General features: G+C 45.3%; 1 protein-coding gene across 1 annotated transcript; it reads left to right on the forward strand.

Annotated features, from left to right (window-relative positions):
- Positions 1-5,014: 5,014 nt before the first annotated feature.
- Positions 5,015-26,415, forward strand: LOC134344612 (fucolectin-like). The gene is made up of 5 exons (XM_063044726.1): positions 5,015-5,116; positions 5,775-5,842; positions 8,657-8,957; positions 19,668-19,840; positions 26,051-26,415. Exons 2-4 carry the CDS (start codon positions 5,776-5,778, stop codon positions 19,825-19,827), a joined length of 528 nt encoding a protein of 175 aa, XP_062900796.1. The 5' UTR covers positions 5,015-5,116; position 5,775; the 3' UTR covers positions 19,828-19,840; positions 26,051-26,415.
- The last annotated feature ends 683 nt before the right edge of the window (positions 26,416-27,098 follow it).

The raw sequence follows: 27,098 nt of genomic DNA on the forward strand, positions 1-27,098 counted from the left end.
TTCAGCGGACTGAACAGCTTCAGCATATAGATATTAAGAAAAAAGATGCGCGTGAGTTTTTCGAAAGAATCAAGGTGGAGAAGTCACCGGGAACGGAGGGGATATACCCGAGGCTACTGTGCGAAGCGAGGGAGGAGATTGCTGAGCATCTGGCGATAATCTTTACATCATCAGTGAGGGCGGGAGAGGTTCCGGAGGAATAGAGGGTTGCGGATAGAGGAAACTTGGCTACAGGAGGGGCAGGACTGGCAGCTTAATATTCCAGGGTTCCAATGTTTCAGATGTGATCGAGGTAGAGGAATGAAAGGTGGGGGAGTGGCATTGCTTGTTAGGGAAAATATTACAGCAGTGCTCAGGCAGGACAGGTTAGAGGGCTTGTCCACTGAGTCCTTGTGGGTGGAGCTGAGAAACAGGAAAGGTATGGCCACATTAGTGGGATTGTACTACAGACCACCCAATAGTCAAAGAGAATTGGAAGTGCAAATCTGCAGAGAGATAGCAGGCAACTGCAGGAAACATAAAGTTGTGGTGGTAGGGGATTTTAATTTTCCGTATATTGATTGGGTCTCCCATATTGTTAGGGGTCTAGATGGTTTAGAGTTTGTAAAATGTGTTCAGGAAAGTTTTCTAAATCGATATATAGAGGGACGAACTAGAGCGGATGCAATATTGGATCTCCTGTTAGGAAACGAGTTAGGACAAGTCACAGAAGTCTGTGTAGGGGAGCACTTTGGTTCCAGTGATCATAACACCATTAGTTTCAACTTGATCATGGACAAGGATAGATCTGGTCCCAGGGTTGAGGTTCTTAACTGGAAGAAGGCCAAATTTGAAGAAATGAGAAAGGATCTAAAAAGCGTGGATTGGGACAGGTTGTTCTCTGGCATGGATGTGATCGGTAGGTGGGAAGCCTTCAAAGCAGAAATTTTGAGAGTGCAGAATTTGTATGTTCCTGTCAGGATTAAAGGCAAGGTGAATAGGAATAAAGAACCTTGGTTCTCAAGGGATATTGCAACTCTGATAAAGAAGAAGAGGGCGTTGTATGAAATGTATAGGAAACAGGGAGTAAATCAGGTGCTTGAGGAGTATAAGAAGTGCAAGAAAATACTTAAGAAAGAAATCAGGAGGGCTAAAAGAAGACATGAGGTTGCCTTGGCAGTCAAAGTGAAGGATAATCCAAAGAGATTTTACAGGTATATTAAGCGCAAAAGGATTGTAAGGGATAAAATTGGTCCTCTTGAAGATCAGAGTGGTCGGCTATGTGTGGAACCAAAGGAAATGGGGGAGATCTTAAATAGGTTTTGTGCATCTGGGTTTACTAAGGAAACTGGCATGAAGTCTATGGAATTAAGGGAAACGTAGTGAGATCATGGAAACTGTACAGATCGAAAAGGAGGAGGTCCTTGCTGTCTTGAGGAAAATTAAAGTGGATTAATCCCCGGGACCTGACAGGGTGTTCCCTCGGACATTGAAGGAGACCAGTGTTGAAATTGCAGGGGCCCTGGCAGAAATATTTAAAATATCGCTGTCTACAGGTGAGGTGCCGGAGGATTGGAGAGTGGCTCATGTTGTTCCGTTGTTTAAAAAAGGATCGAAAAGTAATCCGGGAAATTAGAAGCCAGTAAATTTAACGTTGGTAGTAGGGTAAGTTATTGGAGGGAGTACTAAGAGACAGAATCTACAAGCATTTGGATAGACAGGGACTTATTAGGGAGAGTCAACATGGCTTTGTGCGTGGTAGGTCATGTTTGACCAATCTATTGGAGTTTTTCGAGGAGGTTACCAGGAAAGTGGATGAAGGGAAGGCAGTGGATATTGTCTACATGGACTTCAGTAAGGCCTTTGACAAGGTCCCGCATGGGAGGTTAGTTAGAAAATTCAGTCGCTAGGTATACCTGGAGAGGTGGTAAATTGGATTAGACATTGGCTCAATGGAAGAAGCCAGAGAGTGGTAGTAGAGAATTGCTTCTCTGAGTGGAGGCCTGTGAATAGTGGTGTGCCACAGGGATCAGTGCTGGGTCCATTATTATTTGTCATCTATATCAATGATCTGGATGATAATGTGGTAAATTGGATCAGCAAGTTTGCTGATGATACAAAGATTGGAAGTTTAGTAGGAGTGAGGAAGGTTTTCAGAGCCTGCAGAGGGACTTGGACCAGCTGGAAAAATGGGCTAAAAATGGGAGATGGAGTTTAATACTGACAAGTGTGAGGTATTGCCCGTTGGAAGGACAAACCAAGGTAGAACATACAGGGTTAATGGTAAGGCACTGAGGAGTGCAGTGGAACAGAGGGATCTGGGAATACAGATACAAAATTCCCTAAAAGTGTCGTCACAGGTAGATAGGGTCGTAAAGAGAGCTTTTGGTACATTGGCCTTTATTAATCAAAGTATTGGGTATAAGAGCTGGAATGTTATGATGAGGTTGTATAAGGCATTGGTGAGGCCTAATCTGGAGTATTGTATTCAGTTTTGGTCACCAAATTACAGGACGGATATAAATAAGGTTGAAAGAGTGCAGAGAAGGTTTACAAGGATGTTGCCGGGACTTGAGAAACTCAGTTACAGAGAAAGGTTGAATAGGTTGGGACTTTATTCCCTGGAGCGTAGAAGAATGAGGGGAGATTTGATAGAGGCATATAAAATTATGATGGGTATAGATAGAGTGAATGCAAGCAGGCTTTTTCCACTGAGGCAAGGGGAGAAAAAAATCAGAGGACATGGGTTTAGGGTGAGGGGGGAAAAGTTTAAAGGGAACATTGGGGGTGCTTCTTCACACAGAGAGTGGTTGGAGTATGGAATGAGCTGCCAGACGAGGTGGTAAATGCGGGTTCTTTTTAACATTTAAAAATAAATTGGACAGATACATGGATGGGAGGTGTATGGAGGGATATAGTCCGTGTGCAGGTCAGTGGGACTAGGCAGAGAATGGTTCGGCACAGCCAAGAAGGGCCAAAAGGCCTGTTTCTGTGCTGTAGTTTCTATGGTTTCTATGGATGTTGTTCCCTTATTGAAGTAAGGGAGTAGGGATAGCCCGGAAAATTACAGACCAGAAAGTCTTTCTTCAGTGTTTTGAAACACAGAAACATAGAAAATAGGTGCAGGCGTAGGCCATTCGGCCCTTCGAGCCTGCACCGCCATTCAGTATGATCATGGCTGGTACTGAAGAAGATCCTGAGAGGCAGGATTTATGAACATTTGGAGAGGCATAATATGATTAGGAATAGTCAACATGGCTTTGTCAAAGGCAGGTCGTGCCTTACGAACCTGGCTGAATTTTTTGAGGATCTGACGAAACACATTGATGAAGGTGGAGCCGTAGATGTAGTGTATATCATTTTAGCAAGGCATTTGATAAGGAACCCAATGCAAGACTTATTGAGAAAGTAAGGAGGCATGGGATCCAAGGGGATATTGCTTTGTGGATTACCTACAGAAGGCAATGAGTGGTTGTAGATGGGTCATATTCTTCATGGAGGCCAGTGACTAGTGTTGTGCCTCAGGGATCTGTTCTGGAACCCCTAGTCTTTGTGATTTTTATAAATGACCTGCATCAGGAAGTGGAGGGATGAGTTAGTAAATTTGCTGATGACACAAAAGTTAGGGGTGTTGTGGACAGTGTGGAGGGCTGTTAGAGGTGACAACAGGACATTGTTAAGATGCAAAACTAGACTGAGAAGTGACAGATGGAGTTTAACCCAGATAAATGTAAAGTGATTCATTTTGGTAGGTCAAAAATGCTGGCAGAATATAGTATTAATGGTGATACTCTTGGCAGTGTGGAGGATTAGAGGGATCTTGGGGTACGAGTCCATAGGACACTCAAAGCAGCTGCGCAGGTTGACCGTGTGGTTATCAAAGCATATGGTGCGTTGGCGCTCATCAATCGTGGGATTGAGTTTAGGAGCCGAGAGGTAATGTTACAGTTATATAGGACCCTGGTTAGACCCCACTTGGAGTACTGTGCTCAGTTCTGGCCGCCTCACTATAGGAAGGATGTGGAAACTATAGAAAGGGTACAGAGGAGATTTACAAAGACATTGCTTGCATTGGGGAGAATGCCTCTTGAGAATAGATTGAGCGAAGTCGGCCTTTTTTTCCTTGGAGCAACGGAGGATGAGAGGTGACCTAATAAGGGTGTATAAGGTGATGAGAGGCATTGATCGTGTGGATAGTCAAAGGCTTTTTCCAAGGTTTGCACGAGAGAGCACATTTTTAAGGTGCTTGGAAGTAGGTACAGAGGAGATTTCAGGGGTAAGTTTTTAAAGCAGAGAGTGGTGAATGCGTGGAATGGACCGCCGGTGAAGGTGGAGGCGGATACAATAGTGTCTTTTAAGAGACTCCTGGAAATGAACATGGAGCTCAGGAAAATAGAGGGCTATGGGTAACCCTAGGTAATCTCTAAAGTAAGGACTTGTTCGGCACAGATTTAGGGCCGAAGGGCCTGTATTATGCAGTAGGTTTTCTTTGTTTCTGCTGTTTCGACACCCTCTCTGGACAGGTACATGCATAAAATCAGTTGTTATGGAGCAAATGTAGGCAAATGAGAATATCCAAAGTGGAGAAATCAGTCGGTAGGGATGCCTACGGCCGATGGGTGGGTTTCCATGCCGTAAACCTCTGTGACTCTGTACAGGCAATGATTAACCCAACAATCTATATACAAACTTCCGTTATTTTCCGTCAAAAATCCCTCCTCAGTGGACAGGCTACTGCCCGGCCTTATCTTTCACATGGGACTCTTGAGGAGAGAATTCCTGACGAAATTTGGGACTGAGCTCCAAAGCTCCGGCTTCCACTGGATTCCGAGAGTGTGAGGGGACTGACCACTCGCCCCCTTGCGCTCCCAACCTCTCCATGCTTCCCTTTTGCAAATGAACGTTCCTTTTTTCCTCACCTTGGACAACGGCCGTCGAACACTGCACTTCCTCTCCTTCCAGTTGCACGTTGGTCAATGTCCCATTGCCAAAGACTGACAAATTGCATTGCACTTTCAGCCAATAGAAAGCGTGTTCTGGATAATACTTGACCAGTTGGAAAATCCCCATTCTGGCTGCCTCGATATAAACTTGGATGAAAGGAGGGTCCCACAGCTCCCACGGAGACCTGCAGAAGGTGAGCAACTTTCCCTGTTCTCTCCGGGAATCTAGTCTGAGCAATCGGGGATCATTACCTTTTCAGTAAAGGCGTTCTATTTTGTACAGAGTCCTTCCCAACAGCAGATGGAGTTAGAAGGCTTACCAGCAAGGGCCAAGAGCGTAAGCCTGCAATGAAGGGGGCAGGGAAACGGGGATCAGATCTACTTTCAGCGGAGAAAGTTAAAGAGAGGTCGGCAAACATGCGGGAGGAAAGTTATGAAGCTCGGAACGGAACAAGGATGACTTTATAAAATTTTATGAAGTTGTGACAGGAGTAGATAAGGTACATGGCCCTTCCAGGGAAGGGAAGATTAAACCAAAGGGTGAGGGGGAATTGATTTACCTTGAGAGGGGAAGGGAATAAAACAGGACCTGCGTGGCAATACTTTTACTTAGAATGTGGTGGATGTATGCAATGAGTCACTAGAGGAAGTGTTTCAGGCAGCTAAAATTAGACATTTGAGGTGGTGCAGGGATAACGATGGTTCAGAGGAATATGAGTGGAATGCTGTCAAATAGGTCCATTTCAAGCAAACACCTTGGTCAGCATTGAAGAGTGAGGTCGAAAGGCCTGTACTCTATAACACGGACTCTCACAGTGTGAATCACATCCGCTCTTTCTGTCATTTCTGCAGGATGAAGTCACGTTTAATCCTGTTGCTTGGTTCTCTCTGTGTAACTATAAACTTCTCCAGGTCACACGGTAAGATCTTTTGTGTCTGTTTCTGAGAGAGAGGGGAGGGAGAGCGGGGGTGGGATGTGGTGGGGGGGGGGAGAGAGGGCGGCGAGAGGGTATAAGGAAAGAGAGCGTGCTGGAGAGGCAGGAGTGGGGGAGTGGTGGAGCAGTGGTAGAGAGAGGAAGAACGAGAAAAGGTTGAGAAAGAGAAGGCAATGAAATCTGTTTCTATTTGTCTCCATGTTGTGCGAGTGAAATTGGCAGAGGAAGAGTCAAATCTGGACAATTGATAACACGGAGGAAAGGCCCACTGATAAGGCCATGAGATTGGGGCAGAATTAGGCCAGTCGGCCCATCGAGTCTGCTCCGCCATTTCATCACGGCCGATTCATTTTCCCTCGCAACCCCATTCTCCTACTTTCTCCCCATAACGTTTCATGCCCTGACTATTCAAAAACACATCAACATCTTCCTTAAATACACCCAGTTACCTGGCCTTCTCATCCCCACGTGGCAATGAATTGCAATCATTCGCGACCTTCTGGCTACAGAAATTTCTCCCCATCTCCGTTCTAATTGGACGTCCTTCTTTGCTAAGGCTGCGCCCTTTGGTCCGAGACTCACCCACCATGGGAAACCTCCTCTCCACATGCACTCTATCTCGGCTTTTCAACATTCGATATGTTTCAATGCGAATCCCTCTGTATTCTTTAAATTCCAGGGCCTACAGACCAATAGCATCCTCTCCAAATCAATGTCAACATTGCTCTTGCCTTCCTCATCACTGACTAAACATGCAAGTTAACCTTTAGGGGAAATTGTTCGACGACTCCCACGTCTCTGCACATTGGAATTCTGAAACTTCCGCCTATTTATAAAATAAAGAGCAAAGTGCATGAGCATATCCATCCCGACACTGTAGTCTATCTGTCACCACTTTGCCCCTTCTGCAGCGTCTGCTTAATAAACATTATATGCCCTTTCACCTGTCTTCGTGTTGCCCGCAACTTTGGCCACGAAGACATCAATTCCGTCATAAAATCATTAATGCATAACGAGAAAGCAAGCGCTCCCAAACACCAGACACCTGCGGAACACCACGGGGTCACTGGCAGTCAACCAGAAAAGCTTCCCTTTATTCCCATTTCCGCCTCCTGCCAATTGGCCAATGCTCTATCCATGCTAGTATCTTTCCTGTAGTACCATGGGCTTTTATCTTGTTGAACTACCTCACGTACGTCATCTTGTCATTCACATGCCTCCTTCCCGTAACTTTCACGCCCTGACTAATGGAAAATCCACCAAGATCCGCCTTAAATACACCCATTTACTGGGCCTCCACAGCCCTATGTGCTAATGAATTCCACAGATTTACCACTCTCTGGCTAAATGAAGTCTTCCTCACCTCCGTTAGAAAAGGACGCCTCTCTATTCCTGGGCTATGTCGTATGGTCTATCTTTCGCCCCTCAGATTGCCGCATGATCCGCTGTTCATCCACTTCCAGCTCCATCTCCTTCACGGGGAGTGTCTGAAGCTGCTCACAGATGTAGTCGTCGGGTACACTAGAGTTCTCCCTGCTGCCTTCCCACATCCAGCCAGAGGAGCGTCCCACTCTCCTGCTTGGCTTCTCTACTCTTCGAACTGAAGAAGGAAAAACAATACACTGTGGGGGTGAAAAAAAATCTACCAATAGCTCGTCTTTTCGCTCTTTCACTACTCGAGCAAGTCCTCGGGTGATGAAGAGCTGATATTAGAAAAATGACGGATAACGTTCCACAAACTCTAAGGGTCTGTTAGGCCGGTCTCAGTGGGCTGTAGGTCCTCTTTTCGTGCTGTAACACGCCATGGCTCTCTGAGGCAGTAATCTACTTCCCAGGGGAAGGGGAGCTCGAAATGTAGGTGAATTGCGGTCATCCTGTAACGAGGGTTTGGACAAACTTGGAAAGATCTCTCTGGAGCGACTGAGGCTGAGGGGAGATATGACAGACGTGTACAAGATTATAAGAGGCATAGATACAATAGACATCTTTCTCAAGGGTTGAAATGTCTAATACCAGACAGCATGCATTTAAGGTCAGAGAGAAACTTCAAGGCAGGTGTGAGGAGCAAGTTGAATATAGAGTGGTGGGTGCCTGGAATGCGCTGCCTGAGGTGATGTTAGAGGAATAAACATTCGGGACTTTTAAGAGGCGTTTAGATAGGCACACGGCTACGCAAAAAGATGGAATGCTATAGGGCATGGTGTGGACGGATGGGATTAGTTTAGTTGGACATTTGATTACTCATTTATTTGGTTCGTCACAGCATTGCACGGGGAAGGGCGTGTTAACATAGAACATAGAATAGTACAGCATAGTACAGGCCCTTCGGCCCACAATGTTGTGCTGACCCTCAAACCTTGCCTCCCATATAAGCCCCCACCTTAGATTCCTCCATATACCTGTCTAGTAGTCTCTTAAACTTCACCGGTGTATCTGCCTCCACACTGACTCAGGCAGTGCATTCCACACACCAACCACTCTGAGTAAAAAACCTTCCTTTAATATCCCCCTTGAACTTCCCACCCCTTACCTTAAAGCCATGTCCTCTTGTATTGAGCAGTGGTGCCCTGGGGAAGAGGTGCTGGCTATCCACTCTTATCTATTCCTCTTATTATCTTGTACACCTCTATCATGTCTCCTCTCATCCTCCTTCTCTCCAAAGAGTAAAGCCCTAGCTCCCTTAATCTCTTAACGTCTTCTACTGTTCTATGTTCTATGTTCCAAAGTTGATAGGCAGGTTTTTGCAGACGGGACATGGACAGACACGTAACTGCTCTCCACTGTTCTATTTTAACACAGAGGATCATGACCCCGCCCCGGAGAACGTGCTCTATGGAGTCAGGGCGACGCAGTCAACTACCTACTCGAAATACGGAAGCGCAGACAACGCCATCGATGGGAATCACGACAATGAATTCAGTCATTCGTCGTGCAGCAGCACCAACAGCCAGTGCAACCCCTGGTGGCGTGTGGATTTGCAGAGACACTATCGCATCTACGTGGTTAGCATCACCAACCTGAACAGGAGACCGGACAGGCTGAATGGAGCCGAGATCCGGATCGGCGACTCACTGGAGAAAAATGGAAACAACAATACCCTGTGAGTGAGAGATGGGTGTCCCTCATCCGCATCCACTGTACAAAATGATGAGCAGTATAGATAGGGTAAATGCAAGCATGCTTTTTCCACTGAGATTGGGTGGGGCTACAATCGGAGCTCATGGGTTAAGGGTGAAAGATTAAAAGTTTAAGGGGAACATGAGGGCAAAGTTCTTCGCGAGAGTGTGGAACGAGCTGTCAGCATAAGTGGTGTATGTGAGCACGATTTCAATGTTTAAGCGAAGTTGTGATAGGTAAATGGATATAAAGGTATGGAGGGCTATGAACTCCGGTGCAAGTCAATGGAAGTGGGAAGTTCAAAACTCTATGCAACATTTTGGATGCAGCCTGATTTAAAAAGCTGCGTCATAATGTCCTGAGTTTTGAACTCGATGCGTCGACTAATAAAGGAAAGCACGTCAGAGGCCTTCTTAACCATTCCATCCCATTTGTGTAGCCACTTTCAGGTAGGAATGAATTTAGACCCCAAGATCCCACTGCTCATCAACACTGATGTTTATGCTCTTAAAAGTACCCTTTTAATTTGATTTCCCAAGATCTGGTTAAACGTCATCTACTATTGTTCTGCCCATATCAGCAAGTGATATATATCTCTCTGTCACAATCACGAGAACATCTACAGATGCTGGAAATCCAAAACAAGATGCTAAAGGACCTCGGCAGATTAGGCAGCATCTATGGGAAAGGATCCTAATAAAGGGTAGCGGCCCGAAACATGAACTGCTTACTCTTTTCCATGGATGCTGCCTGACCCGCCGAGTTCCTTCAGCATTTTGTGTGTGTTTCTTTATACAGTATCCCGCTATATTCTTTGGCATTATCCTACGCGATCTACGATGTCACCAATCTTTGTATCATCTACACACTTACTAACCACCGATTTATATTTTTCATTCAGTTCACGAACGGCAAAAGTCCCAATCTAAATCCCTGCAAAACACCACTGATCACAGACCTCCAGCAACAATAAGTCATTTCGACCACAATACTCTCTGTTCTATGGGCAAGTCAGTTCTGAATTCAAACGGTCTATTCATCATGGACCTCATGCATCTTAATATTCTGGATGAGCCTCCCATGAGGTTGCTTGTCAAGCGCCTTTTCAAAATGCATGCAGGCAACATCCACCGGCTCTATCTTCACAATCGCCCTCGACACCTCCACAAAATACTAAATCAAGTTGGTAAGAGTCGACTAGGCCCGCCAAATCCCACGCTAGCTCCCCCCAATTAGACCATGGTTTCTCAAATGCTCATTAATCCTGCCCCTAAGAATTCTTTCCAGTAGCACCTCTACCACTGACGTGAGACTCACCCGTCTATAGTTTCCTGGTTCCCTTCTTGAGTAATGGAATTCGAGGGGAATCGAGATGTTCTCGATAGTTGGGAAGCTGATGCCTATGATGGAGTTGACCGAGTTTGCGACCATCATCAGGTTTTATTTCCGATCCTGTGCAGAGATTCCTCCCCCTCCCCGCAATACTATATGTTGATGCAACCAATTGAAATTTATTGCATCAAGGTAATTGCCCACGTGCGAAGGATTTTGTTAAAATAGATCGCGGATCAATGACATACGTTCCTGAATGTTGTTGTTCCTTCTGTACCAGTGCTGTCCCAGCCACCCGCTACAACGTTTAACATCAAAATATGAATTTCGCGTTGGCTGATCTACACCGAACTCCACTATTATATTTATTTTTCTTTATCGATTCAGCACCGTTATACGTTCATTCCGTTGGCTAGTCTCTGTGGACTTTCATAGGCTATAGTCCAAAAGTACAGGTACCATTACGTCATTGTTCTTCTCCCAAATGAGGTGTTGTCTCTGATGCCATACCCTTACTTACCCATAAGTAGAACCACCTTAAACCAGATACAGCCACCTCATGTCGGAAACTCTGCTTGAGTTAGTTCAGAACCCTCTTCCGTAAGTAAGCCACAGGGTATCAGCAGGGGCTTCTTCATATTCCCTGTGTGTTGTTGTGATCCAACCACCCTTAGCAAATACCAGTTCGGACAACAGTTCAGAATTGGCGATCGCAGGATAAATTTCACAAAATAGTGGTCCTCATTTCTTCCACCACACGACGGCTAATAAAACATTTATTTCGTTTACTTTGGCTGTCTTTCACGCCTCCGAGTCAATTTTGTGGCAGATATTTAATTCCTTCTTGACCGATGAAGAGTGCGATAGGCATAGAGAGAAATCGTGTCAGCTGGAAGTTGGGGGAGTTGGTATGGGGGCACGGATCTTGATCAGCTGGGTAGAAGGGCGTTCAAGGAGTGGCATTATAGAGGATTATAAAATTTTGAGGCGCACAAATAGGACAGTTGGAACATAGAACACAAAATAGTACAGCACAGCACAGGCCCTTCGGCCCACAATGTTGTGCCGACCCGTAAACCCTGCCTCCCATATAACCCCCACCTTAAATTCCTCCATACGCCTGTCTAGTAGTGTCTAAAATTTCACTAGTGTATCTGCCTCCACCACTGACTCAGGCAGTGCATTCCACGCACCAACCACTCTCTGAGTAAAAAACCTTCCTGTAATATCCCCCTTGAACTTCCCACCCCTTACCTTAAAGCCATGTCCTCTTGTATTGAGCAGTGGTGTCCTTGGGAAGAGGCGCTGGCTGTCCATTCTATCTATTCCTCTTATTACATTGTACACCTCTATCATGTCTCCTCTCATCGTCCTTCTCTCCAAAGAGTAAAGCCCTAGCTCCCTTAATCTCTGATCATAATCCATACTCTCTAAACCAGGCAGCATCTTGGTAAATATCCTCTGTACCGTTTCCAATGCTTCCACATCCTCCTATAGTAGGCGACCAGAACTGGAAACAGTACTCCAAGTGTGGCCTAACCAGAGTTTTATAGAGCTGCATCGTTACCTCGTGACTCTTAAACTCTATCCCTCGACTTATGAAAGCTAACAGCCCACAATCTTTCTTAACTACCCTATCTACCTGTGAGGCAACTTTCAGGGATCTGTGGACATGTACCCCCAGATCCCTCTGCTCCTCCACACTGCCAAGTATCCTGCCATTTACTTTGTACTCTGCCTTGGAGTTTGTCCTTCCAAAGTGTACCACCTCACACTTCTCCAGGTTGAACTCCATCTGCCACTTCTCAGCCCACTTCTGTATCCTATCACTGTCTCCCTGCAATCTTCGACAATCCTCTACACTATCTACAACACCACCAACCTTTGTGTCGTCTGCAACTTGCCAACCCGCCCTTCTACCCCCACATTCAGGTCGTTAATTAAAAGCACGAAAAGTAGATGTCCCAGAACAGATCCTTGTGGGATACCACTAGTCACAATCCTCCAATCCGAATGTACTCCCTCCACCACGACCCTCTGCTTTCTGCAGGCAAGCCAATTCTGAATCCTCCTGGCCAAACTTTCCTGTATCACATGCCTTCTGACTTTCTGAATAAGCCTACCGTGTGGAACCTTGACAAATGCCTCACTAAAATCCATATAGATCACATCCACTGCACTACCCTCATCTATCTGCCTGGTCACCTCCTCAAAGAAATCTATCAGGCTTGTTAGATACTATCTGCCCTTCACAAAGCCATTCTGACTGTCCCTGATCAGACCATGATTCTCTAAATGCCCAGAGATCCTATCTCTAAGAATCTTTTCCAACAGCTTTCCCACCACAGACGTAAGGCTCACTGGTCTATAATTACCCGGACTATCCCTACTACCTTTTTTGAACAAGGGGACAACATTTGCCTCCCTCCAATCCTCCGATACAATTTCTGTGGACAACGAGGACATAAAGATCCTAGCCAGAGGCTCAGCAATCTCTTCTCTCGCCTCGTGGAGCAGACTGCGGAATATTCCTTCGGGTCCCGGGATTTATCTGTCCTAATGTATTTTAACATCTCTAACACCTCCTTCCCCTTAATGTCACCATGCTCCAGAACATCACCCTCACTCATATTGTCCTCATCGTCATCAAGTTCCCTCTCATTGGTGAATACCGAAGAGAAGTATTCATTGAGGACCTCGCTCACTTCCACAGCCTCCAGGCACATCTTCCCACCTTTATCTCTAATCGGTCCTACCTTCACTCCTGTCATCCTTTTGTTCTTCAAATAATTGAGAATGGCTTGGGGTTTTCCTTTACCCTACTCGCCAAGGCCTTCTCATGCCTCCTCCTTCATCGATCGTCATAGTTTTTTTTTCCTCTCCCAGTAAATCTTTCAACGACGAAGGGTGGATGAATTATGGAGGCGGGAACAATTACTTTTAAAAGTCTTTCAGAGAGTGATGAGAATAGGGAAGGTTCAGGCGGATATGGCGGAGGTTCAGGTGGAGATCGATGGAACGGGTTTGAAGACGTGTAAGTCGGCATGGATCGGTTGAGCCAACCAAGTTGTCAACAGAAGCCCGGGTTTAGCCCAGATCCCATGCTTTTCAACCCACTCAGCTCCCCAAATATTCTTTAAATTATCAGAATTCAACTACCTCTAAGCTCATTCCATATACCCAGCGCACACATATGTGGCCTTCATGTTTCCATTAAATCATTCCCATCTAATTTTAAAATAATGCTCTTGTTTTTAGGTTACGTGACCATTCGCCGAATCCATACCCATTGTGATTTTATAATTCTCTATAAAGGAACCCCTTGCCCTTTATAATGTGCTCTGACCGATGAAGGCAAATGTGCAAAATGCACTTTTCAACACCATCTAACCTTGAAACACTCTTTGAAGAACTTCTACGTATGTAGAGAGCATGAAGAGCAACAGAGTAATATGATTAAAGGTTTTTACTGACTCCTAGTAATGATACATGCTTGGAGCTTATATTATGGCCCGCCGGGACTACAACGCACACTCGGAAGTCCGTGCCCAAGTGAGAGTCTCTTTTGCAAGAAGGAGGCTCAATCGATTCACCCAGCCATTGATCAACCACATTCCCATAATCTACCTGATCCGGTATACGAACTGCATACTTGTGCCCCCATACTTCCGTTATTTCACAACACACTCCAGGGTCCTGCAGTTTAATACGCAGTCCCTGCTCTGGTTTGATTCTCAAAATCCAGCACCTCACACTTGCCGAAGTTAAATGCCATCTGCCATCCCTGAGCTTCGCTCGTCAGTTAATTGACATCCTGATTTAATTCTACATAATCTTCTCTGCCCATTATACGATCAAATTTGGTGACTTCAAAATACTTATTATCTATTGGAACTGAATTCTCCCCTAAATGGTTAATATAGATGGCAGACAGCAATGGTTACAGCACTGAGTCCTGTACAGCACTAGCCAGAGGCCTATGATCTGAAAAACAACACATCCTTCCATCACCTCACAAATAAGAGAAAATCTGCAAAATTTGGAAATTCAAGCAACCCACACAAAATGCTGAAGGATTTAAACAGGCCAAGGAGCATCTTTGGAAAAGAGTACAATCGACTTTTCTGTCCCAGACCCTCCAGCAGGACTCTCCGCCACCTCTCTTTGTCTAATTCAGCATAGTAAATTTTATATCCAATTGGTCTGCTCATGTGGGAACCTAGTCACTAATCCTAGTAGCTAACTCTTCAAACGTCTCAAATTCACGAGACTCAGGTTCTGATACATCTATTTGTCATTTCTGTTCTCTCAGAACTCCTTCCATTCTCTTTTCCACCGCTGGCCATAGGCTCTCTGACTAATGGTTCCATGGTTTTCCCTTGCAAACCTTCTTCCAGACATAATGTTTGCTACCCTCAAGATTTCTGGTCCCTCACTCATGACCATCGCTTAAATAAATTCTCTGCCAGAGCCTCTGCAATATGTTCCCTAGCTTCCTGCGGAGTCTACTATGTAGGGATTTATCGATCGTAATGCTCCTTAATATGACCTCTCTTCTGTAAGTGGATATGTTTTAGAATATCGCTACTCCCTTCCCGGAAATCCTTGGCCTCCCCAATCATCACCGCCGCTAATAACGCGAATGACAAGTTTCCCTTCATGGTCTCCTTAAACCTTTCGCCATTAACCCATGACCTCTGGTTGTAGCCTTACCCAACCTCAGTGGAAGAAAACATGTTTGCACTTACGCCACAACCCTATACCCCCTTTGCATATCTCCATCAAATCTCCTCCTAATCTGCTACGCTCGAAGGAATACCTATTCAATCTATTCACTCTCTCTTTGTAACTCATGAACTCCAGAACCGGCAACAGTCTTGTAGATTTTCTCTGTACTCTTCCAAATTATTCCAAATTTCAAATTAAGGGAATTGTGGCGAAATTAGGTGGAGGAGCGGGTAGTGTTGAGGAAACAGAGAGCCTGCAGGGAGACTTAGATAGTTTAGGGGAATGGGCAAAGAAGTGGCAAAGGAAATGCAATGTTGAAGAGTGTAATGTCATGCACTTACGTGGAAGATATAAATGGGCAGAGTGTTCAAAATGCAGAGATGGAAAGAGACTTAAGAGTCCTTGTGCAAGATACCCTAAAGGTTAACCTGCAGGTTGAATTGGTTGTGAAGAAGGCGAATGCAATGTTTGCATTCATTTCTAGAGGTATAGAATATAAGAGCAGGGATGTGATGTTGAGGCTCTATAAGGCACTCGTGAGACCACACTTGGAGTATTGTGAGCAGCTTTAGGCTCCTTATTTTAGAAAGGATATAATGACATTGAAGAGGGTTCAGAAAAAATTCACGAGAATGATTCCAGGAATGAGAGGGTTACCGTATAAGGAAGGTCAGTCATCTCTTGGCTGTATTCCCTGGAGTTCAGGACAATGAGGGGCGATCTCATAGAAACATTCTGAATGTTAAAAGATTAGATATGGCAAAGTTATTTCCCATGGTAGGGGATTCTAGCAGAAGAGAGCCCGACTTCAGAATTGAAGGACATCCTTTTAGAACTGAGTGGGGGAGAAATTACTTTAGTCAGAGAGTTGTAAATCTGTGGAATTTGTTGCCACGAGCAGCTGTGGAGGCTAAGTCATTGGGTGTATTTAAGGCAGAGATAGATAGTTCCTTGATTAGCCAGGGCATCAAAGGGTATGTGATGAAAGCAGAGGGCTGACACGGTTGAATGGCGGAGCAGACTCTGTGGGCCGAATGGCCTACTTCTGTTCCTGTATCTTATGGTCTTATGGTCTTAATCAACCCCAAACACCGATTGGTCTCTTTTCAAAACTCCACACCAAAAAAAAACACTGCCGCGAGGTCCTGTCGTTTATACTCGGAGAATGAACCTGAAATTCCCTCCGCTCAAGTTTCTTATCTCCCGATTGATGGCTGGTGAAAGCTAAAATAAAGCAGTCCCGAGTTCCTGTGTTTTATACTCGGTCAGCGACCCCGAGTGAAATCCCTCCTCTCAATCTTCTGATCTCCCGATTAGTCGCTGGGAAAAGCTCCAAAAAAAGCGACCAGATTGGTTTTCAAGCTAATTGTTTTCACTGAGTTAGCATTTTGGTCCTAACGCAAACCCAGGAGTCAGTGAAGCATCTGGCATGGAAACAGACTATTCCTCCCAAATGCTCCATGCCTACCAAAACCCGGATCTAAATTTAGCCGCATTTGCCTCCGTTTGGCCTATATTACTCTAAACTTCTCTTGTCCATGTCACTGTACACGTACGTTTTAAATTTTACTAATGTACATGCCTTAACCACTTCACCTCTTAGCTCTTTCTACTGCAGACTCTCGGAGTGGAAAGGGTTGCCCCTCAGATTCCTATTATATTTCTCACCTTTCACATGAAAGCTATGTCCTCTCATTATTGATACACTAACTCCACTGTCTGTGCTTGAAGCAAATACCCCAAACCTTTTAAATGGTGGGACATCGGGCATAGAACGTATAGGCTGCACCAGAGTTGAGCATCATATACAATTTTGGTCACCACATTTCAGTGCGATGAAGCAAAGGTAATTGCAAGAGGCTCCGCAGTCTCCTCCCTCAGGAGTATATTCGTCCCGTCCCGGAAACATACCTAACAATGCTTTTCAAAACATCCAGGACATCCTCTTTCTTAATGTCTCTCTGCTCAAGCATTTCAGTGCGCTGGAAGTCATCCCCACAATTGCCAAGGTCCTTTTCCCTGGTGAATAATGAAGCAAAGTATTCATTAAGCAGCTCCGCTACCACCACGTTTCCACCGATTGGTCATAATCTCCCACGGTTTATCCGCTTGCTGTGCACATACTTGTAGAATGTCTTGGGGTTTTCCCTAATCCTGCTTGCTATGGCCTTCTCATATCTCCTTGAAGCTTTCCTAATTTCATTCTTATGATCCTTCTTGGCAGCCTTGTAATGTTTAGAATCCTATCAGTGCCTGTTTCCCTGAACAATTCAGAAGCTTTTTTCCCCCTTCGTAACTAGATTTTCCACATCCATGCCTCTAGTACACCACCATTCTTTCTCTGCCTCAATGGAACATAGTTATGCAGAGCGCCATGCAAATGTACCCTGAAATTTTGCCACACTTCTGCTGTGCATTTCCCTTAAAACATCTGTTCCGAATTTATTCTCCAATTTCCCTACCGAATACCATCATATTTCCCCTTATCTCAATTAAATGCCCTTCCTAATTGTCTGCTCCTGTCCCCTTCCAGCTCTATGATCACTACCTCCAAAATCCTCTCCCAGTGAAAGATCTGACACCTGACCACCAGGTTCATTTCCCAATACCAGATCAAGTGCAGCCTCTCCTCCAGTTGGGGAGGAATCCTTCCTGAATAAACCTAACTAACTCCACATCGTCTAAACTCATTGATCCAAGGAGATGCCAGTCAGTATTAGGAAAATTAAAATCTCCCATCACAATGACCATATTAATATTGCATCGATCCAGAATCTTCCCCCCTATCTACTCCTTGATGTCCATATCACTAATGAAGAGGGAGGTCTATAAAACACCCAGTAGAGTTATTGCCTATTTCCTGTTTCTGGCTACCACTCCCCACGCCGACTCAGTAGACAATCCCTCCATGACTTCCTCCTTTTCTGCAGCTGTGAGTCTACCCCTGATGAGAAATGCCACGCCCCACCTCGTTTGCCCCACTCCCCTTCCTTTTAGCAACATCCAAAGCGTGGCATACAAAGCAGCCATTCCTGCCAAGTCTCTGCAATGGCCTCCACGTCATAGTTCCACGTATTGATCCATGCTCTAAGTTTATCCAACTTGTTTATGATATTCTTTACATTAAAATAGATACATCTCAAACCATCAGGCTGAGTGCATCATAGTTCTATCATCTGCCTCTCCTTCCTCACAAACTCCCTGCGAGCTGTCTCTATTTGGGCATCAACCGTTCCATCCTCTGCCCCTTCACTTCGGTTCCCACCCGCTACAGATTGTGTTTAAACCTTGTCCAATAGCATTAGTAAATCACCCCGCCAGGATATTGGTCCCCATCGGATTCAAGTGCAACCCGTTCTTTTTGTACAGACCAGACCTGACCCCAATGATCCAGAAATCTGAATCGCTGCCCCCTGCTTCAATCCTAGAGCCACGCATTTATCCTCCACCTCATTCTATTCCTATACTCACTGTCGCGTGGCACAGTCAGCAGCCCCGAGTTTATTACCCTTGAGGTCCATCTTCTCAGCTTTCTTCCTAACTCACAGTATTCTTCTATCAGGTCCACCTCCTTTTATCTGCCTATGTCGTTGGAACCAATCTGGTACCAAGCCTACCATTTCAGGATATCGTGGACGCGTTCCGAAATATCACCAACCGTGGCACATGGGAGGCAGACTACTATCCTGTGTATCATTTTGGTGCCCACAGAATCGCCTATCTGTCCCCCCAACTATAGCCTCCGCTGCTACCGCTGACATCCTGTTCCGTTCCCTACCCTACTAAACAACAGGGCCAGACACAGTGCTAGAGGCACGGTCACTGTTGCTTCCCCCAGGTAAGGGTCACCACCCCATCTCCAACAGCATTCAAAATGGAGTACTTCTTGTTAAAGGGTTGGCCAGAGGGGTGCTCTCCACTACCTGAAATCCTCCCTTCCCTCTCCCGACAGTCAACCACTTATCTGTTTCTTGTGCCTCCGGTGTAGCTCCTATTGATCACCTCCTCACGTTCCCTGACAAACCCAAGGTCATCGACCTGCAACTTCACTTTTCTAACTCAGTCTCGATGGAGCTACAGCTCAGCGGATTTGGCGCAGATGTGGCCATCAGGGAGGCTGGAAGTCACCCGGATATCCCACATCTGACACCCAGAGCAGAAAACTGGCCAAGCATTTATACCTATTATTCTTACGTTGGAGGAGAAAAGAGATATGAAAGTAACTTACAACTTTACCTCGCCTAGGCACGTCCGCGCCAAAGCCCTGATATAATGACAAGCTCCTTCTGCGACCGATCCGCGAGACAGGGTCTCCAGAACCTTCTCAGCGGCCTTGCGCCTGCGCTCTTCTCTCAACCGAATGTTACGTGCCTAAAGCTGCCAAATAGGATGAGTGTAAATGTATACTTGATGTCCCCCAGATATGTTGGCCAAGGAGTACTTCGCGACATTCAGGAGGGACAGGGCAATGGGAGGGTACTGAGAGATGGGTAGTCCAGTCCCACCAAATTTCTCAAGGTGTTGTGTGAGTTAAGGACGTGATTCCAGAACTCCTGTGATCTCTATCCTGTCGATGTGTCCAGTTCATTTAGTGTGACCTGTGGTCTTTGTCCTCTCTTTCTCTCTTTCCCAGTTGTGCAAAGGTCAACCACATTCCAGCAGGACAGACTGCCTACTTTTACTGCGAGCCCGCTGGTGTTCACGGTCGGTACTTGAACATCTTTCTGCCGAGATGTAGGACTTACCTCACGCTGTGCGAGGTGGAGGCGTTCGGAGCCCACGATCCACATTGATGTACCTTCTGATGTGAGTACTATCTACCACTGCCTCCACCCTCCTTCACGGCAACCACTCCACTCCCTTTCCTCTTCACTTTACTCCATTCTACCATCCCATCTACTCTCTCCCTGCACGAACACCATTTCAGTCTGAGGTGCTTTGAGGAGTCTACGACGATGACTGATGAGGATAGGGCAGGGTATGTTGTCAAGGTGGACTTTGGTAAGGTTATTTATAAGGTCCCTTATGGCAAACTGACCCAGAAGATTAAGATGAACGGTATACACATAGAGTTGCTAGATATGATTCAAACTGGCAAGGCCTCATATGATAGAGTAATGGTGGAGTAATGTGATTCTGACTGGAGATGCGTGACCAGTGAAATTCCTACAGGGATCACTACTGGGATCTGTCTAGCTTTCGACATGTTAAAATTATTGGATAAAATATATAGAACCATAGAAACCATAGAAACTACAGCACAGAAACAGGCCTTTTGGCCCTTCTTGGCTGTGCCGAACCATTTTCTGCCTAGTACCACTGACCTGCACACGGACCATATCCCTCCATACACCTCCCATCCATGTATCTGTCCAATTTATTCTTAAATGTGACAAAAGAACCCGCATTTACCACGTCGTCTGGCAGCTCATTCCATACTCCTACCACTCTCTGTGTGAAGAAGCCCCCCCTAATGTTCCCTTTAAACTTCCCCCCCCCTCACCCTTAACCCATGTCCTCTGTTTTTTTCCTCTCCTTGCCTCAGTGGAAAAAGCCTGCTTGCATTCACTGTATCTATACCCATCATAATTTTATATACCTCTATCAAATCTCCCCTCATTCTTCTACGCTCCAGGGAATAAAGTCCTAACCTATTCAACCTTTCTCTGTAACTGAGTTTCTCAAGTCCCGGCAACATCCTTGTAAACCTTCTCTGCACTCTTTCAACCTTATTTATATCCTTCCTGTAATTTGGTGACCAAAACTGAACACAATACTCCAGATTCGGCCTCACCAATGCCTTATACAACCTCATCATAACATTCCAGCTCTTATACTCAATACTTTGATTAATAAAGGCCAATGTACCAAAAGCTCTCTTTACGACCCTATCTACCTGTGATGACACTTTTAGGGAATTTTGTATCTATATTCCCAGATCCCTCTGTTCCACTGCACTCCTCAGTCCCTTACCATTAACCCTGTATGTTCTATGTTGGTTTGTCCTTCCAACGTGCAATACCTCACACTTGTCAGCATTAAACTCCATCTGCCATTATTCAGCCCATTTTTCCAGCTGGTCCAAGTCCCCCTGCAGGCTCTGAAAACCTTCCTGACTGTCTACTACACCACCAACCTTTGTATCATCAGCAAAGTTGCTGATCCAATTTACCACATTATCACCCAGATCATTGATATAGATGACAAATAACAATGGACCCAGCACTGATCCCTGTGGCACACCACTAGTCACAGGCCTCCACTCAGAGAAGCAATTCTCTACCACGACTCTCTGGCTTCTTCCATTGAGCCAATGTCTAATCCAATTTACCACCTCTCCATGTATACCTAGCGACTGAATTTTCCTAACTAACCTCTCATGCGGGACCTTGTCAAAGGCCTTACTGAAGTCCATGTAAACAATATCCACTGCCTTCCCTTCATCCACTTTCCTGGTAACCTCCTCGAAAAACTCCAACAGATTGGTCAAACATGACCTACCACGCACAAAGCCATGTTGACTCTCCCTAATAAGCCCCTGTCTATCCAAATGCTTGTAGATTCTGTCTCTTAGTACTCCCTCCAATAAATTACCTACTACTGACGTTAAACTCACCGGCCTATAATTTCCCGGATTACTTTTCGATCCTTTTTTAAACAACGGAACAACATGAGCCACTCTCCAATTCTCCGGCACTTCACCCGTAGACAGCGACATTTTAAATATTTCTGCCAGGGCCCCCGCAATTTCAACACTAGTCTCCTTCAAGGTCCGAGGGAACACCCTGTCAGGTCTTGGGGATTTATCCACTTTAATTTTCCTCAAGACAGCAAGCACCTCCTCCTTTTCAATCTGTACAGTTTCCATGGTCTCACTACTTGATTCCCTCAATTCCATAGATTTCATGCCAGCTTCCTTAGTAAATACAGACACAAAAAACCTATTTAAGATCTCCCCCATTTCCTTTGGTTCCGCACAAAGCCGACCACTCTGATCTTCAAGAGGACCAATTTTATCCCTTACAATCCTTTTGCTCTTAATATACTTGTGAAAGCTCTTTGGATTATCCTTCACTTTGACTGCCAAGGCAACCTCAGGTCTTCTTTTAGCCCTCCTGATTTCTTTCTTAAGTATTTTCTTGCACTTCTTATACTCCTCAAGCACCTGATTTACCCCCTGTTTCCTATACATTTCATACAACTCCCTCTTCTTCTTTATCAGAGTTGCAATATCCCTTGAGAACCAAGGTTCCTTATTCCTATTCAATTTGCCTTTAATCCTGACAGGAACATACAAACTCTGCACTCTGAAAATTTCCCCTTTGAAGGCTTCCCACCTACCAATCACATCTTTGCCAGAGAACAACCTGTCCCAATCCACGCTTTTTAGATCCTTTCTCATTTCTTCAAATTTGGCCTTCTTCCAGTTCAGAACCTCAACCCTAGGACCAGATCTATCCTATGTCAACCGATTAGTAAGTTTGTAAACAACACACATAATTAGCGGTGTTGTGGATAGAGAAAAAAATGTCAAATGATACAGCATGACATGCAGTAGAGCAGTCGGAGATATGGACTGTAAAGTAACAGGTAGAATTCAATCCAAAGTCGTGTTAAGTTTTGCGCTTCGGGTGCTCTAATGTAGGATGAAAATACACAACAAATGGCAGGAAATAATAAACACAAGAACACCTGCAGATGCTGGGAATCTCGAGCATCAGGAACAAAATGCAAGATTAACTCAGCAGGCCAGGCAGCACCTACGGAGGGGAATATACAGTCGACGCTTCATGCTGAGACACTTCATCAGGAAAGGAAATGTAGGCGGGTAGAAGCCTGAGTTCCGAGAAGTATTAAAGTACAGATGGATCATGCGGTTCAATTCCACAGAACCCTGAAATTGCCAACTCAAATGGAGAGGGTGGGAAATACGACGTGCACTTCACCAGTAAGGGCGCTGAGTATAAAGGTCGAGAATTTATGTTTCAGTTGTACAAGAAATGACTGAAGCACGTTGAATGTCGTGACAGCAATTCAAGTCTCGCCATTGCCGGAAGCATGTGGAGGCTGGCAGAGGTTGTAGACAAACTTCACCAGGATATTGCCTTAATCAGAACGTATAAATTATGACAAGAATTTGTAACACCATGGATTGCTCTCTCTCTCGGACAGTCAGAAGACCCGACAAAAGTTGATAAAAGTATGGGAGTTACTTTCAGAGTAGACAGCCAGAATATTTTTTTCCAGGTTATCAAGCATGAGAGGACACAACTTTAAAGCGAGAAGGAAAAAGTGTAATGATTTATATGGATTTATTTTTTCAACGACAGACGGCGTTACTTCCCTGGACTACACTCCTAGAGCGTTATTAGAAATAGATATGATATAAATGTTTACAATGTACATAGCCAGAACACAATAATACGCAGGGAGTGAGGCTTGTAAATCATGTACAGGAAGTAGGTCTGGAAATCTTGAGTATAAGTAGGTTCCCTGTACTGTGCTGTATTGTTCTGTGTATTGTGTTACTCCTCCTGGGGTCAACAGTTCATTGCCCATGTACACCTCTCGGAGGAGACCAGCACTGGTCCGCGTACCCTTGCCAAAAGGTTGTAGAGCTATATATTCCCAAGCATATTTTGTTTTCACAGCCTTCTCTGCATCAGCGTTTGAAGTGTCAGATTTCGTTGCGTGAGTCTTCCCTCCAACAACCTTTAGGTTACACATCCTCGGGGAAAATATCTCCTCACATTAACACAGAAACATAAAAAAAAACTAAAGCTGTGCCGAACATGTCCCTACTTTAGAAATTACCTCGGGTTACCCATAGCCCTCTGATTTTTAGTCTCCATGTCCCCATCCAGAAGTGTCTTCAAAGACCCTATCGTATCCGCCTCCACCGCCGTCGCCGGCAGCCCATTCCACACACTCACCACTCTCAGAGTAAAAAAACTTACCCCGACATCTCCTCTGTACCTACTTCCAACTGTCTTAAAACTGTGCCCTCTCGTGCTAGCCATTTCAGCCCTGGCTATTCACACGATCAATGCCTCTCATCATCTTATACACCTCTATCAGGTCACCTCTCTCCTCCGTCGTTCCAAGGAGAAAAGTCCGAGTTCACTCAAGGTAATCTCATAAGGAATACTCCCCAATCCAGTAAACATCCTTCTAAATCTCGTCTGCACCTTTTCTATGTTTTCCACATCCTTCCTGTAGTGAGGCGACCAGAACTGAGCACAGTACTCCAAGTGGGGTCTGACCAGGGTCCTATACAGCCGCAACATTACCTCTGGGCTCCTAAACTCAAACGCACGGTTGATGAAGGCCACTACACGTTATGCCTTCTTAACCACAGAGCCATCCTGCGTATCAGCTTTGATCGTCCTATGGACTCGGACCGCAAGATCCCTCTGATCTACCACACTGCCAAGTGTGTTACCGTTAATACTATATTCTACAATCATACTTGACCTACCAAAATGTATCCACCTCACTGTTATCCGGGTTGAACTCCATCTGCCATTTCTCAGCCTAGTTTTACATCCTATCAATGTCCCGCAGTAACCTCTGACAGCCTCCACACTATTCACGCTAGCCCCAACCTTTGTGTTATCAAAGGTCCCGCATGGGAGGTTAGTTAGGAAAATTCAGTCGCCAGGTATACATGGAGAGGTGGTAAATTGGATTAGACATTGGCTCAATGGAAGAAGCCAAAGAGTGGTAGTAGAGAATTGCTTCTCTGAGTCGAGTCCTGTGACTAGTGGTGTGCCACAGGGATCAGTGCTGGGTTCATTGTTATTTGTCATCTATATCAATGATCTGGATGATAATGTGGTAAATTGGATCAGCAAGTTTGCTGATGATACAAAGATTGGTGGTGTAGTAGACAGTGAGGAAGGTTTTCAGAGCCTGCAGAGGGACTTGGACCAGCTGGGAAAATGGGCTGACAAATCGTTAATATATTGAACAAACTACAGGCTCCCACACAAATGTACAAGATAATAAGAGGAATAGATAGAGTGGATAGCCAGTGCCTCTTCCCCAGAACAGCATTGCTCAATACAAGAGGACATGGCTTTAAGGTAAGGGGTGGGAAGTTCAAGGGGGATATTAGAGGAAGGTTTTTTACTCAGAGAGTGGTTGGTGCGTGCAATGCACTGCCTGAGTCAGTGGTGGAGGCAGATACACTAGTGAAGTTTAAGAGACTACTAGTCAGGTAATTGGAGGAATCTAAGGCAGGGGCTTATATGGGAGGCAGGGTTTGAGGGTCGGCACAACATTGTGGGCGGAAGGGCCTGTACTGTGCTGTACTATTCTATGTTCTAAATCCCTCTTTCGCACCACTGACCATGGCTTTAGATCATAAGAGCAACTATTCACTATCGCCCTCTCTCTTATAACCAAGCCAGTTGCGGTGCAAATGCCGTAATTACAAAGGCTCTAGATACTTTGGAACGAACTTCCTTATGAAATGTCGTCATGGTACCGAACAGAGAAGAGTACAGCACTGGAACAGGTTATTCGGCGGACACCGTTTTTCCGAACCAGCTAAACGGAAAATCGAAAGTAGCCAAACTCTAATCCCTCCTACCTACACCGTGTCCATGTACCCCCATCTTCATTAAATCCATTGTCCTACCCAAACATATCTTCAAAGCCTCTGATGTATTAGACTCTACCACCGTAACGGAGCGCATTCCAGCTTCCGCAGCTCTATGAATAAAAAAAAAACGTACCCCTCAGATTCTACCGCCTCTCACCTTCAAGGAAAACCCTCCAGTATTAGATATTTCAAACCTAGATGAGATATTTCAATCCCGGAATGTCTAATGACTAATTTGTCCTGACAAGGCAGGTACCAGCAGCACAGCCACAAGGACGCCCCTTCAGAACAATCATGTTGGGTCTGACCTGACCAACCGCTGTTGTACGTCATGGCCCCCAGGTTGTGGTCACAGCCGTCTCCTTATGTTCCTCGAAAAAGACCGCTGTTAACTGTGTTTCTCATTCCAGAATCCGGCGCTTCCGGCCTCTGCAATGGACCCAGACAGAGACGGATCTAGCTCCATATCCCGGATGATGTGGGCCGAACTAAGGCTTCAAGCAGCAGTTTTCACAGCAAGCCTCTCTCTCTCTCTCTCCCTATTTTGTAGCCGAGCTTGGAGTGAAGAACAACAGCTGGTGGTGGTGCGGGTATAGAAAGCACGTCACCACGGAACCGTCCGGCAGTACGGCATCTTCGAAGCCTTTGTGAGGGACCGATGTGCGTTGTCCGGTTCACCGCCCGCTGCCTGCGCTGGTCTTCCCTCACTCATATCGTATGTGTTAATCACACTCTATGGCAATTGTGGCAAATTAAATCAGCGAAACAGCTTCTGCAAACCCTGCCTGTCGCGAGTCCATCTTTCCTTGTGTACCATTCACAAAAAATGGTAATAGAACCGCGCAACAGCTGGGTGGGAAGGATAAAATGCAATCAAGTGATGCAGAGGCTTTATAAGACATTGGTCACATCGCAGTTAGTGTATAGAGGGTTGTGGGCCTCCTATCTAAGAAATAAGCAATGAGGAAGGGTTAATTAGCAATCTTGTCGTGAGAGGCCCCTTGGGTAAGAGTGACCATAATATGGTGGAATTCTTCATTAAGATGGAGAGTGACATAGTTAATTCAGAACAAAGGTTCTGAACTTAAAGAAGGGTAACTTTGAAGGTATGAGACGTGAATTAGCAAAGATAGACTGGCAAATGACACTTGAAGGGTTGACGGCGGATATGCAATGGCAAGCATTTAAAGATCGCATGAATGAATTACAACAATTGTTCATCCCAGTTTGGCGAAAGAATGAATCAAGGAAGGTAGTGCACCCGTGGCTGACAAGGGAAATTAGGGATAGTATCAATTCCAAAGAAGAAGCATACAAATTAGCCAGAAAAAGTGGCTCATCTGAGGACTGGGAGAAATTCAGAGTTCAGCAGAGGAGGACAAAGGGCTTAATTAGGAAGGTGAAAAAAGATTATGAGAGAAAACTGGCAGGGAACATAAAAACTGACTGTAAAAGCTT

The sequence above is a fragment of the Mobula hypostoma genome, chromosome 3 (genome assembly GCF_963921235.1).
Source record: "Mobula hypostoma chromosome 3, sMobHyp1.1, whole genome shotgun sequence".
Classification (NCBI taxonomy): Eukaryota; Metazoa; Chordata; class Chondrichthyes; order Myliobatiformes; family Myliobatidae; genus Mobula; species Mobula hypostoma.

Coding starts and splice junctions, on each gene's coding strand:
- LOC134344612 (XM_063044726.1), top strand. CDS start 5,776: ATGAAGTCACGTTTAATCCTGTTGCTTGGTTCTCTCTGTGTAACTATA. Junction 5,843..8,656: donor AAACTTCTCCAGGTCACACG/GTAAGATCTTTT, acceptor ATTTTAACACAG/AGGATCATGACCCCGCCCCG. Junction 8,958..19,667: donor AATGGAAACAACAATACCCT/GTGAGTGAGAGA, acceptor TCTCTTTCCCAG/TTGTGCAAAGGTCAACCACA.